This window comes from Conger conger, chromosome 15 (genome assembly GCF_963514075.1).
Source record: "Conger conger chromosome 15, fConCon1.1, whole genome shotgun sequence".
In the NCBI taxonomy this organism is placed as follows: Eukaryota; Metazoa; Chordata; class Actinopteri; order Anguilliformes; family Congridae; genus Conger; species Conger conger.
Genome location: NC_083774.1, coordinates 12,909,347 through 12,924,604, shown reverse-complemented (window position 1 = coordinate 12,924,604; position 15,258 = coordinate 12,909,347). Strand labels below are relative to the sequence as shown.

At 43.2% G+C, this 15,258-nt stretch overlaps 2 protein-coding genes across 2 annotated transcripts; both read left to right on the top strand.

Moving 5' to 3' along the window:
• The first annotated feature begins 1,173 nt into the window (after nt 1-1,173).
• On the top strand, nt 1,174-2,118 carry ch25hl1.2 (cholesterol 25-hydroxylase like 1, tandem duplicate 2). Its single transcript, XM_061222548.1, has one exon. The coding sequence runs from the start codon at nt 1,174-1,176 to the stop codon at nt 2,116-2,118; it is 945 nt and encodes a 314-aa protein (XP_061078532.1).
• A 3,224-nt stretch (nt 2,119-5,342) lies between these two features.
• Nucleotides 5,343-14,899, top strand: tspan3a (tetraspanin 3a). The gene is made up of 7 exons (XM_061222110.1): nt 5,343-5,531; nt 8,956-9,147; nt 10,045-10,119; nt 10,767-10,868; nt 11,087-11,239; nt 11,605-11,688; nt 14,465-14,899. Exons 1-7 carry the CDS (start codon nt 5,469-5,471, stop codon nt 14,555-14,557), a joined length of 762 nt encoding a protein of 253 aa, XP_061078094.1. The 5' UTR covers nt 5,343-5,468; the 3' UTR covers nt 14,558-14,899.
• Nucleotides 14,900-15,258: the final 359 nt, after the last annotated feature.

Genomic DNA, 15,258 nt, shown 5'->3' with positions numbered 1-15,258 from the left:
GCTTAAATTTTGCTACAAGCTATTGTAGCAAAAGGCAGAAGGGAGGAGTTTTACTGTATAAAGAGACGCCAGGAGGCAAATTCTATTGGAACTGGAAAGAGCGGTCAATTTGAACTAGATTTTCTAGTAAAAGTCTCACCTAAGTGCTATGCATAACAGCCCTAAGACCTTTTTTTAAATTTTATTTTAGCAAAGAATACGTTATAAAGTGCTCACTGAGTGCATGTCACAGTATGCTAGTATGCCTATTATGTGGAATCTTTTTCATTTTTTCTTTTAAACGCTATATTCTTTTTGTATATAGGCTATTTCTGACATTAATTGATTTTATTGTCCTCTTCAAAACCGCTATGAGTACATTTACATTTTAGAATCACTCAGAATGTGTAAAGTCTACAAAACTATAATGTGGACATCAGATAGAAGTACAGAACAACTATTGTATTATTAATTTGTGTAGTGCCTAATAAAAGTTATTCATCTCTGTGACTATAATGGCACCAGGCATAGAGCCACGTAATCTTCATTAGGCCAGGTATGAGTACCGTATAGCCTACCATTGTGTGCAATTCATTTTGGCAAACAAAGATATGCAAGCATTGTGACCTTGCATTGTGCTACTGTGTTCTTTATAACTAACAATGACCAGTAAGACCTGTAGGTATATTAAACTGTATTCACTTTGGAGCTGGAGTGAAAAGAAGGGCATTGCCAAGTTGTGGGAGTCAAAGGTGAAGGATGAACAAGTGTGTTTTTAAAGGTTTTGGAAGTGTGACTCCATTTACAGTGTCTAGTGTAGCTGCAAATTATGGTTGATTTGACAATAATATAATTATTTTATGCACATTTTGCTGTCTTATACAAAGATTGTTTCATAATAGCAAATGCAGCAGTTAAGGTAAGAAAATATGTGACTACTCCATTATTAAAGAGAGAAAGAGACGACTATAAATATTTTAGTATGGCCTCATTGGGTTACACTTGATACTGGGCTGTGAGGTATGCCTAGCAGGTATCCCATAGTCTAGACTGCAAGCTTCTTTCTATTTGAACCATACAGTGAAGCACTCATCGAAAGCAATCACTGACTCAGCCTTGTCTCGTTGGTGCCATCATTTGGTAAGGAGCAAGCAGAGATAAAAAGCTGTTTCATGACATCACTGGCGACGTAGCATGGATGCACAAGTGGCCTATGCGAACATCTGGACTGCCTGGCTGAGTAACGACTCCGTGCTGCAGCCTGTCTGGGACCACCTCCGTCTCCATCACAGCCCCTCGTTGCGGTCGCCGCTCTTCCCCATCATCCTTACGGTGTCCTCGTATTTTGTCTTCTGCCTGCCCTACCTGCTCTGCGACCTCATGGGGGAGAGGTGGCCGGCCGCTCACAGGTTCAAGATCCAGCCAGGTCGGAGCCCCACACCCGCCATGCTGCTGCGCTGCCTGGGCGTGACGCTGCGCAACCACGCCCTGCTGGTGCTGCCCGCCTCCGTGGCCCAGTGGGCATGGAGGCCGCCCGTCCCCCTGCCCGACCGCGCCCCGGCCCTGCTGGAGCTGGCCGGAGGAGTGACCGCCAACCTGCTACTCTTCGACTTCCAGTACTTCATCTGGCACCTGCTGCACCACAGGGTCCGCTGGCTGTACGTGACCTTCCACGCCATCCACCACGACTACGCGGCGCCCTTCGCCCTGGCCACCCAGTGCCTGGGGGGCTGGGAGCTGGTCACCGTGGGCTTCTGGACCACCCTCAACCCCATCCTCTTGAGGTGCCACGTGCTGACCACCTGGGTCTTCATGGTGGTCCACGTCTACGTTTCGGTGGAGGACCACTGTGGCTACGACTTCCCCTGGTCGATGTCCCGCATCATCCCCTTCGGGATCTATGGCGGTCCCAGCAAGCACGACGTCCACCACCAGAAGCCTGGCACAAACTTCGCCCCCCATTTCAGCCACTGGGACAAAGTGTTTGGAACACATGCTGACTTCTGCTTCTCCAGAGGTCACTCGGGAGAGGTGAAAACAGGAGATTGTCACAGCAATGGAGATCGACCTGTGAATGCATCTCAAAAAGACAGGGTGGAGTCTGCCACGAGTGTTAAGTCAAAGTATGATGAAAGATAATTGTTCAAATAATGTTTAGTTAAAGCCTCGGATGACTGCAATTGAGGTTCACTCAGCTTGACCCATTCAATTGTTTGTGTGTGAAATTCATAAGAGAGTGACAGGTGTACTCTTAATCAATGGCACATGACTATATTAGGCTTCAGAATTTACTGTAGGGATTTCATAATCTCAAAAAAGCTCATGGCTAACAAGAGAGGGCAGAATAGTATATTAGGACATGGGAGAATGGAACATAGATTTGGTATGATAGATGTGACTAATGTGTTTGCTTTTTCTTTGTGGTGGTCACACAAAGCCTTAGTCTTCCTGTAAAAACTCTGTCGAGTGTTTCACTGTTATCAGTGTTATTTTGAGCTCATGCAAACACTAGTCTGAAGCTGCTCCCGACTTTGATCAGTGCTTCCACTACATGTATAAATGATCAGAGGAAAGGTTTGAAACATGCTCTCTACTCTAATTCATGGTTTTACAGATGATGGGATTTGTCTGTTAATATTCCCAGCTCTGGTGACTTGCAATTAAACAATAGCTTTCCCAAAGCTCACAGTAATTTTTGTGTAATTTTTGTGTTGCGCTTATGACATGATGTTTTATAAAACATCATGGAGTATTGTATTTAGTGCAATGAACAGTAAAGTAAGATATAACCCCTTTAAAAATTTAAATGTGGAAAGAGCTGCATGGCGTGATGGCACCACAACAACCAACACTATGAAAACCAGTGTGAAACAACAGGCAGGCATGCACCCGCTCTTAAAAACAGTGTATCAATAAATACACCTTTTGGCCACTAGATGTCAACCTGACCCTTGTTCTTATTCCCTCAGCAGCTTATTCCATCAGCAAAAGATGACTGATAATGGTACTCCAAAATTCAAAACTGCTTTTGTAGGCATAATGTAATAACTGAAGCATGAGATCACATAAATATGACAATGAAATAAATTGAAGGGTATTTATTGGCAATTTAAAAAAAAAGCAGAAGTAAAAATTGCCTTGAAAAGAAGGTCTAGGGACAGAAATTAATAGCAATGTCATCAGCCACTGTTCTATCACTGGGGAGCGAGAAAGGAAGGAAGAACCAAGAAATGTAAGAGCAGCTTTAGATGGAGATGGAAGGTGTGTATGAACAATACACTGAAAAGAAACAGATAGCATTGCTATACCTTTTTTTCAGATGTGAGAGGATAACAAAGGACACCAGGATTATTCAGGACTTGAGTCATTTGTACTAACACACTATAGGCCAAAGCTGTTGACATGTTGTTATTTTTCTAACAGTCAACACACAAATTTAAATTTGGTTTTTCCATTAACCTTCAACACAGATGTAATGTAATGTACCACCACAATGCTCTTGTTCTGATTCATTAATGTGACACAATTTAGTTGCTCCATATAATAAAGATCACTTTACATATTTACACTTCCAAGCAGTTGGGAAAATACTGTGTTGTTTAAAAGGGAAAAACGAGTGGATGCCATGATGAAATGGAGCTCACACAAGGTTGCATACTACAATTCAAGATGTGCATTGGCGTGATGCTGCTGGTTTTACAGATTGTAATGCTGTTTTTGTTTATTTTACCATTTTATTTATTGATTATTTATGAGTTTCGTTGGGATAGAGATATATTCAAGGCAGCTCAGGCCAAGAGATTGCAGTTTCCCACAGTGCATAAAATACTATAGTGTAGGCTTATTTGTGTTCAATCAGTGTGTGGATATGAAAGTGTATGTGTTGAGATGCCCCCCAGTCAGAAATTATAATAAACAAAATAGTCTACTTAAACAATGTTTTGTTCACATTTTGGGTGAAATCACAAAAAGCTAAATTATTACCACGTTGGCTAAACATTCCATAATGTAGAGTGTCTTCATTATTTGAACATATGCTCTTTTATGTATTATTGCCTAAACGTTACATTTGCTTAAGTTAGCCAATAAAAGTAGCATAGATATGAATTCAACATAATCTGGTGGCACCCCATCTCCACACTGGGAAAAATCTATTCAAAACACAGGAGACAGTTCACAATACAAATTTCCACTTATATCTACACTCAGTGAGGATTTTTTTGGGTATGTATTAGACTTCATTTTTAGACTTATTGGTCTTCTGCTCACAGCAAGGAGGTCCTGGGTTCGAATCCCCGTCGGCCGGGGCCTCTCTGTGCGGAGTTTGCATGTTCTCCCCGTGTCTGCGTGGGTTTCCTCCGGGTACTCCGGTTTCCTCCCACAGATCAAAGACATTGGAGAGTCTAAAATGCCCGTAGGTATGAGTGTGTGAGTGAATGGTGTGTGTGCCCTGCGATGGACTGGCGACCTGTCCAGGGTGTATTCCTGCCTTTCGCCCAATGTATGCTGGGATAGGCTCCAGCCCCCCTGCGACCCTGTTCAGGATAAGCGGGTTAGGATAATGAATGAATGAATGAATGAATGGTCTTCTGCTGTTGTAGCCTATCCACTTGATTCGTTGTGTGTTCAGAGATGCTCTTCTGCATACCATTGTTGTAATGTGTGGTTAATTGTATTGCTGTCATCTTCCTGTCAGCCTCGACCAGTCTGGCCTCATCTCTGACCTCTCTCATTAACAACACGTTTTTCCTCGCAGAACTGCTGCTCACTGGATGTTTTTTAGGTTTTTTTTCACCATTCTCAGGAAACTCTACAGGCTGTTGTGAGTGAAAACCATAGGAGATCAGCAGTTTCTGAGCTACTCAAACCACCCTGTCTGACACCAACAGTCATTCCACAGTCAAAGTCACTTAGATCACATTTCTTCCCCATTCTGACATTTGGTCTGAACAACAGCTTGACCACGTATGCATGAGCGTATGCATTTAGTTGTTGCCACATGATTGGCTGATTAAATATTTTCATTAACAAGCTGGTGTACAGGTCTACCTAATAAAGTGCTCGATGAGTGTATTTCACCTACTGCAAGTGAAAAAAAACTTGACGATGACTATTGTTTTTTTGGTTAGAACTGCGGTTCATGCGTGTTTTGCTATTCGTGGATTTGATGTTTTTAACTTGTTGATGAACCTATACACTTGTAAATCGTTTTGGATTAAAAGCGTCTGCTAAATGACTAAAATGTAAATTATAAATGTACTGCTTGCGAATGTTTCGCATCTCCCGAACAGACAGCCCTGACTTGCGGCAAAAGATGATTTCATCTGGTCACATGACTTGATCCAGCTGGTTGGTTGCTGTGGTACTGGCGTTATGATGAGGCAGAGGAAAGCGAGTTAGTTGCCGGGGGTGGTGTAGCACGACAGAACGACAGCCATTTTATAGCAATATACGTACAATATCATTTAGATTTATCTCCTGTTGGGAAAATGGGGCAGTGTGGTATTACTTCTTCGAAGACGGTTTTGGTGTTCCTGAACCTCATTTTTTGGGTAAGCTTAAACGCCTTCAGCATTTGATGGTGCACAATACAATGCATGCAGACCTACAGAAATACAACAATAACGTTAACGTTAGCATTAGCTGTTCGCCCTATCAAGGTTGGCAGGCTAACGTTATATAAAAACAATGCGCCCTAACGGTATGGTATTGGTTTTGGGACTATTTTTCATTTAAATTGATTAGGGAACGATTGTGCCTTATTGCGGACGCTAGTTATTATTTGCATTTGATACAGTAGTTCATTCATCCAGTCTAGTCTAATGCCTGGCATTGTGCTGATCAAAGTATGTGGATGTGAAGGGAAATATGAGACCAACTGGAAAACGTCCTGCTGGACCGCTGTTCACCTGCAATGTCATATGTTCGCTAAAAGCCAACTTGAGCGCTTGCATGTATCCGAGGATTTTGAGGATTTATTGCAATACGCAAATGTATCGTTTCAATGACCGCGCAATGAAACTAAGCATAATGTAACTGTAAATCGAACTTTGTTGGATAAGATGCTGTATATCTGCTGCATACACCTGCAATAACCTTTGTGGACCATGGTAAGTTATTTCCGTGACGCTAGAATAAACTAGTAAATGTTGGATTGTTATTGGTCACGTTAATTTGCTATTTTGGCTGCGGTTTCGTGTCATAATCATTCATCGTGGCATTGCTTGGGCATGAGCAGAACCGCAGTTTTGTCGTACATTATGACCGGTACCATGATCAAAGGTATATAACCAGCTAAGTGACTGTCATAGTCATAGTTTGCTTTACAGTAGCGAGCTAGCTTACAAGCTTTATTAACTAGCTACTACTTCTTCAATGTCTTGTTGTAATTGGCTGGTTGTAAATATATTGAGAAAACAAATTACCAAATGGCAGTGATTACTTCTTACGTTGAACAAATATTTACAAATTAATAACATGCAGCGAACGCATACTTGACAAATACATATCAAATCTAGCTGCCTAATGCAGGGCAACATTGCTGCAGAACAGGCCTCACGGAGTGTGACCTGAACGGGGGTCCTGGCATTTTAACACGCCTTTTGTCACTGGGCGACTTTGTTCGAACCGCCCAGCTGTCGCTTCTAAGAGGCGGCAGGGGATTATCAACACTATTTGGTTTGCATGTTTGAAAGCCTGCGCAGGTTGCGGTGTGCTACGCATCGTGAACTGCACCGTGAACTGCACTTATGAAACGTTTCCGTTTGCGCGACCTCTTTCCTGTCTGTAGCATTGCATTTTTTTCTTTTTTGCCTTATACTATCAATGCCCACTGACAAACATGGTGCAAGGAGAATATCAAAATATAAAATTAAAACCTGACTTATGAAACTGTCCTTCAAATATTTGGAAATCCCCCCCCATAACTTTATTATGACCTAACTTGTTGTCCTTATGATTTTAAAAATTAAGTTGAGCTTTAATTGCAACCAGTCTTAACTCATAGCAGTACCATATCTGGAAAAGCAGCTAAAATAATGGAATTGCTGTTTCTGTAGGGTTTTATTTGCCACAGCCTTGGAAACAACTTGTATAGAGTTTAATCCAATGATCATATTTAAACAGCATATATTTCAGTCAGTGAGTGAATGAGTAGGTTGGATGAGGGAGGAGGGAGGAGGGAGGAGGGGGGGGGAGGGGGCTTTCTGTGTTCCAATGGATGGGATAATTCTCAACAGTATGCAGGGGCTGGTGTTTCCCACAATGCTCTGTGTCTTGCCTGAGAACTCCTAATGTCATCCAAGTGCCTTTGCTGTGTGGGGCTGCAGAACTGGGTTACAGGCGTATATTCTGGCCTTTATGGAAGGCATTGCACAGTACTGATGAGACCTCCTGACAGTCGCAATGGTGTTTGCTAATGAGTAGCATATGGATATTGGTTGAAACAAAATTATTTATTGTATGTAAGATTAGATTCCAGGAAAGGCGCCAACATTATTTGCATTTTGTGTGCATGAAGTATTGCCCCAATAACCTTTTTATGTGCATCTCTATTACCCTCATCATCATTGGTATTATTATTATTATTATTATTATTATTATTATTGTTATTATTAACAACATGATAGCAATAACGCTAGTAGTAATTCATAGTAGCAATAAATTGGTCATTATTTCACACTGGATTAGGCTACCTTTTGTTATGTTATTTGTTTGAAATGAGGTGTGACTCTTCAGAAACATGTCATTGGCCCTACATCATTCTCCATAAAAAAAATTGTGCTTTGGCTGAAATGTACTGTTATGGTTCAGGCAAAGATTTGTGGAGCTGAGATCTTTGCCATTTGGGCCTGCCAGTTTTCCTCCTGAACACTTACATTTACATTTTAGTAATTTGGCAGATGCTTTTAATCCAGAGCGATTTACAAGTGCATAGGTTCTTCCACAAGTTAAAGCATCACATCCATAACTAGTAAAATACACATGAAGTGCTGTTCTAAACAAAGAATACAGTCAACGTGAGTTTTTTTGTTTTTGGGTTAGACAAGAGGGATACCAGAAAGGGGGGGGGGGGATCAGGAGGGAGGACTAAGGTACAGTTTGAAAAGGTGTGTTTTTAGTCTGCATTGAAATAGGGGGAGTTGCAGTAATCCAGGCGGGAAATGACGAGCGCCTGGACTAGGAGCTGGGTGGCTTTCTCCGTAAGGAGATGACAGATACGGCGTATATTGTAGAAGAAGAAACTGCAGGTTCTGGCAGTGGAGGATACATGTGGAGCCAGGGTGAGGCGGTTATCAAGAGTCACCCCAAGATTCTTGGCCGTATTGGAGGAGGATACTACAAAGTCCTCAACAATCAGTGAGAGGTCGATTGTCGGATGGCAGGGATGTAGAGAAGCTCAGTCTTGGCAAGGTTAAGCTTCCGGTGGTGGGAAGTCATGCAGAGATATCAGCCAAGCAGGCAGAGATCTCTTGGAGGTTGTTCTTTGCATGGAAAACTATGGTCAGTGTGGAAGTTCACCCGGAGCAAAGTTTATTTACTGCCTTCATTATACAATTCACATGAGAGGGTTTGTGATAAACCCCAATAGGAAGGTGTTAGAAAACTGTTCTGTCTCATTGCACTATTATGGGTTTGTTATGCTTGTCCTTTTATAAACCTGGCTCACCCACAGTTCTGTACGGTGTGAGGAATTACCCTCACAGGAAAAAAAGTTAAAAAAGCCTTTTTTTATCCTTACAAAAAATAAATGGTGATCTGCTGTTGTATTGTGATCTGTTGTCAGGGATATTCAATTTCAATTATTCACCCAAGAAGAGTGCCTTGGTTCATTACACTCCAAGACCGCTTCGTATTTATTTATTTATTTTTTATTTATTTATTTATTTATTATTTTTATTTTATTTATTTAGTAGTTTGCTGTGGTTTTTTTCCCGCTGACCGAATGGCTGTTTATTTTCGTCTGTCTTTCCACAGGCAGCCGCCGGGATACTGTGCTACGTCGGAGCTTACGTGTTCATCACCTACGATGACTACGACCATTTCTTCGAGGACATTTACACGCTGATTCCCGCCATAATTATAATCGCCGTGGGGACCCTCCTGTTCATTATCGGCCTGATTGGTTGCTGCGCTACAGTGAGGGAGAGTCGCTGTGGGCTAGCTACCGTAAGTCCAGTGCCCGCAATTATCGCAATTACGTCTTTTCGCATCTAAAAAAAATATAGGCCTGGCTGAAAATATCCTTTGGGTATTCCACCTAGGAGTTACTCAGCCTGTGTGCAGCTCTCCTCGAAATGTCGCCAAAGAGGTTCTCTTATGTGGATAATTCAATTGGTAGCTGCTGGAGAGCTTCATTAAACTTCGAGATGATTTATTGGGTAATATTGTATACAACATACACAGCATGCATTTTAGAAACCATACAATGGAATAGCACCATACTAGCTGTAGATAGTAATGCTAATGATAACTTTTCTCATTTTCATTCAACTGGTTTCTGCCCAATGTAATTAACGGTACAAGTTAAATACGCTGAGACACACTCACTGATCACTTCATTAGGTAGTCCTGTGCACCAGTTTGTTAATGCAAATATTGAATCAGCCAATCCTAGTGGCAGCAACGAAATGCATAAAAGCATGCAGATATGGTCAAGAGGTTCAGCTGTTTTTCAGACCAAGAAATGTGATCTAAGTGACTTTAAATGTAAAATGATTGTTGGTGCCAGACAGGGTGGTTTGTGTATCTCAGAAACTACTGAACTCTCTAGAATTAGCAGAGAATGGTGCGAGAAAAAAAACAAAAAAAACATCCTGTGAGCAGCAGTTCTGTTGGCAAAAACGTGTTGTTAATGATAGAGGTCAGAGAAGAAGGGCCAGACTGGTCGAAACTGACAGGAAGGTGACGACACATTACAACAGTGGTGTGCAGAATAGCATCTCTGAACACACAACGCATGAAACCTCTGAGTAGATAGGCGATTTTTATAGCAGCATTAAAACTATATTAAATTATTGGGAGTGGGTATCCCTTTTGTCAATTATTAATCTCTGTGCCCAACAGTTTGTGATCATTCTTCTGCTGGTGTTTGTGACGGAAGTCATCGTGGTGGTGCTTGGCTATGTGTACAGAGCAAAGGTGAGTCCCGCATCATTCAGTAAATATTGGAGAAGGGCGAATACTTATTTTAACCCATTTTATTTGACGCTTGGAGTACACCCACCCTCTTTTTAGTCATTTATATGGTCCTTATAAAAATAAGATAGACAGTTGATTAGACTAAGCAGCAGACAATCCTCCCCAGGAGCCTTGCTCAAGGGCCCAACGGCTGTGTGGATCTTATTGTGGCTACACCGGGATTAGAACCACCGACCTTGCGTGTCCCAGTCATTTACCTTAATCACTACGCTACAGGCCACCCCTACAATACAGATACATAAGATACCCAATACAGATACATAAGAGACTTACATATGCTTTTATAACCCTCAGGTGCCAATAACTCTTATCAGTCTATTATGTCGCTGTATTGGGCTTTACCACCCAATTATCCAGCCGTGGAATTGCCCATTCGGTGTGTCACACTTGAGTGTCTTATGAGAAAATGTACAATGAAAGCAGATGCTAGAAGCTAATGGATTCTTATCATGTGTAATATGTAGAAATACACTTGTGTTTTATGTGACAGAAGGTACGTGCTGAACAGGAAGTGTGTGATGGCAAGACCAGCAAAGCATTAATTGCACTGAGACATCAGCGGGATGACTTGTGTCTTTTTCGTGCAGGTGGAAAATGAAGTGAATCGCTCCATTCAGAAGGTGTACGATGAATACAATGGAACCAACACAGACGCCCCCAGCCGTGCCATCGACTATGTACAGAGACAGGTGAGTGCGTTTGGATGTGCAGCGATAATGGGATGGGATTGGTCTGCTTCAGGCTTTTTATAGCAATGGGTACGTGGGAAAATGGTGTGCCAGTGTTTGCATCAGCCCTTCTACCACTGCTCAAAGTCTGCTGTAGCTGCAACAGGTTGTCATGGACACAGGCCTGCTCAAGTGGTCTGGTTTTCAATGCTTACAGTGTCTTCTCTCGTTCCTCTCAGCTCCACTGCTGTGGAATCCACAACTTCTCAGACTGGAGAAACACTCGCTGGTTCAACGAGTCCCGGAACAACAGCGTTCCGGTGAGCTGCTGCAAACCCAGCGCGGCCAGCTGCACCGGCTCCCTCAGCCGCCCTGGGGATCTCTACCAGGAGGTGAGAGACGGGGAGGTCCTGCTACAGCGCCCCCTGTGGTCTGGAGGTCTGCTGAATTCACTACACATGCCATTACTTCTGACAGTCACCTGCCTTAGCCTAACAGTACTGCTAGTGAGCAGATATATATATATATATATATGACACAAAGCACTTTCCTGGGATTCTATTACAATTTCTCAAGGAACCGCTCTGATCAACTTACCATATGGATGAGGTCTGCTGTGCATTGACATGGACTTAAAGCTGAAACGTGATTTAGGTTTGTTGTAACCACCTTTGTGCGTTCAGGGACGTGTAAGCACAGATGAGACGTTTCCGGCGTGTTCTAACGCTGTAACGCGGTGTCTGTTAATTGTTTACAGGGATGCGAGGCCCTCGTTGTGAAGAAGATGAAGGACATCATGATGCACGTCATCTGGGCTGCATTGACATTCGCCGCCATACAGGTGAGTCCATGGCAAGGAAAATCTGCTCACTGTCACACAAACTATGCATGCTTCCTGAGGACCAATTTTCTTCTTTTTCTATGATGTCAGTCTTGGTCATAGGCCTTTGCATATCCAGTAACAGTGTTAACTTCTTTGTTGGAACAGGATATGCATTCTCAGTCACCGGAACTGTATTGTTTGTGCAACCTTATGCAGTGATATTGGCCTACCCGGGGTTGTTTGCACACAGGCAGCCTTGACATTTCCCAGAAAGCCTGAGAGTTGGTGACATGTTTCTGCCATTCAGGGACCCTGCTGATTTCTAGCCTCCTGAGGCCGGTAGATCATAGAAACGATCAGAGCTGTGTTTAGAGCGTGTTTGATTTAACCCGGGCTCTTCTCCGACCCTTGGCAAAGCAGAGGGGGATAGCAGCATGGAATATGTGTGGCAGACACTATGCAAAAAAAAAAAGAAAAGAGTCAATCTTACCGATTGTTTGGTCTTGTTTTTAGAATTGAAATCTTTTACTTTTTTGTTCAGTAAGACAATATTGCCAATATGGTTTGGCTCATTTCGAGATTTTTCAGTAGGGTAAGACAATTTCACTTTTTAAGAGTCAAGTAACTTAAACTAATATTTTCTACTTAAGAGGGAAAAAAGTCTCATTACAAGATTAAACCACGTAAGACTTTTTTTTTGCAGTGGAGCTACAGTAATCCAACGTGGCATCTGATTATTATTATTTTTTCCTCCTCCAAACGGGCCCCAAACTCTGGCGCTGACCCGATTGTGTCAGGACCTATTTCAGCTTACTCCAGAGTCCCTGCTGTGGTGGGGTGGGGGTAAAGACCCCACGAACATGCACCCTCCGATTCTACAGACTCGTGATTCAGAGTCACCCGACCCTCTCTGTGTTCGGGGTTAAAAAGGAGCAGCTTTGAGGTAGCAGAGCACAAAGCGTGGGCTTGTGTCGGCATCCTGGAGCAGGGTTTCCTGGGTATCTGAAACGCCCCGCAGATCTGAGCTATTTGAACAGGAGAGAGGCTGGCCCCCTCTGTAAATGTGTTACTTTCCTGGCATGTCTAATTAACGACATTGTTCATTGTACGTCACTCTGGATAAGAGCGTCTGCTAAATGCCATGTAATGTAATGTAATGACATAAATCCTGTATTTCTGCTTTTTTGTCTACAGGAGGCTCCTGTGAGGGTTTTTATGTTAAGGAAAGTGGAAAGTCCTATGACATTTTCTTTTGAGACCAGGATAAGACACTTGTTAATACAAATAGCAATTATGGTTAATGCTTTAATTGCTATTTGTGCACGTTTGTTTGAATTAACTCGCTGATGTATACTGGCTTAATATTTTACATTTATTTTGTCTTAGTCAAACTCATAGAATGATTACACATTGATTCCAACTTTTAAAAAATAATAAAAATAAACAAGCGTACTAAAGTTTTTCCACAGCTTTCGAATGTGTTGCCCTGGGAAGGACTGCTTTGGGTTCACAATGGTGGTGAGAAGAAAATGTGGACAGGAGAATAGATGGAACTGTGGGAAAGTGTATCAGTAGATTAACATAAGAGTATCCTTTTCCCCAGTGAAACATTATATTCTTTGTTTTCTCCATTTTACCCTCTTTATGTGAGTTTTGTGGGGGGTTGGGGGCAGCTGGTGTGTTGTGTGAGTGACTGAATTTGGGGGGTGGGTGTTTATCTGTGAGTCACTCCGAAGAATTTCTGTCATCATTGCCTCGTTTCAGACAAAGCATGTACACCGTGGCAACCACATAAGCTCACAATGGGCGTGAATCCCAAAATATTATGAAAAGAAAGGTTTCTGCGATTTCTCATCTGCGGGCAGCCGCGCCGATCCTTCCCCGTCAAGCGGAATGGTCGAAGCCGATATCTTTCCGGCTGCTCAGTCCATTTCATGCGTCGGACCCCGGACAAAAGCGTGTGTGAAGTGGCGTAACCCGGAGGTAATCGGAGAGGCGGCCGGGGGGGAGGGGGGTCGGACGGCGACCCCGCCCTCGGGACTCGGACAAAGCCTCGGGGCCTCCCCCGTGGGAAGAGCGCCCGCCATCGCGGGTTCAGGGTCAGGGTTACTCCAGCGCTCTTTTCACTGGCCGGTGTCTGCAGTAGCATTGTGGTGCCTGTATCCATGCAGAGCTCCCCCGGCTTAGGGCCTGGTGGAGGACAGCGGGGGGTGTGGGACGGGGGGTAGGGTGTTGTGGGGATTGGGTTCACTAAGTCTAATGGACGCCGTTTGGGAGGGTGAGCGTTTCGCTGTTGTGACTACAAAACATCTATCTTAAGTGTCTCTCTTGAAATCAAACTTAATCTTATTTTTAAGATTTTTTTTTACTCTTAAGAAGAAGCAAATGTTTAAATGAGTAAAATTGTCTCATTTTATTGGCAGTTTTTGCCTAATCTTCCCCAAAAAAAGTTATAGAAATTATTTTAAGTCTAAATATAATACAAAAATTCTTGTTAAGATGGACTTATTTTTTGTTTTTTGCAGTGCTTTACTTCCATGGAATTAAATTCCGAGCCATATCATAGGTGCGGCTACAGACGGCTGCATTAAATCGGGTCACACTGCTTATCAGGTTTTGTTTACCTACCTGTTCCTCTTAGCCGGGACTTAGCCTAATACGAGCCTTTATCTTTGTTTAAGCACGCCGTACGGTACGGTGCCCTGGGATGGACGTTTCACAAGAGCCTGTTGTGTGCGTGTAGTGAACGTCCGCGTGCGTGACGCCGCTCCTGACTTCCTGTCCCTCCACACAGATGCTGGGAATGCTGTGTGCCTGCGTGGTGCTGTGCCGGAGGGGTCGCGACCCCGCCTATGAGCTGCTGGTCACCGGAGGGACCTACGCGTGAAGAGGGAGGGCCTGGGGACGCTGTCTGTGTGGGGGGGAGGGGGGTACACACACTCTACCCTTCCTCTCCTGTAGCCACCTGAAGCAGTCCTACCTCTCGGAGTACGACTAAACAACCTCTAAACGACCATAGGTTTAAGCGGCAAAACAAACATATTAATTTGCGCGCTTCGGAGGCGGGTATTATTTCTGTTCAAACCTGTTGTTTTTTTTGTTTTGTTTTTTTTCAGAAAAAGTGCTACAAAAATGCTGTTGGCCAAAGTCTCTTAACTGTCAGTGAAGTATGATTTAATGTCTGAAAAATCTAAATGGCCGCTTAAACTAGTTTTGTTCCGCCACTCTTGTGGGGTGGGGTGGGGTGGGGTGGGGAGGGGATGGGTGAAAATTTTAGGGGTCCCTACATGAGAAACTACTGTACGGAGCGATATTTGGAATTAACTCCTCATGTGTCAGTTTGCACTATGTGTAGGGCTTTGGAAATATTTTATAAATATTTAATAATGTGTACATACCAGAGACAGGGAATCCCTATTTGTATGTATGTGTGTATGAGGATACCTCAAGTTTATGAGTTCTCAGTTCTGATGTGATCCTTCCGCCTGGTGTAACTGGCCTCCATTCCGGATCAGGAGTAGTGTGGATGTGACGTTCAGTCCCATTAGCCGTACAGGACTGAAATGGAAATGTCCGGAGCCAGTCGCG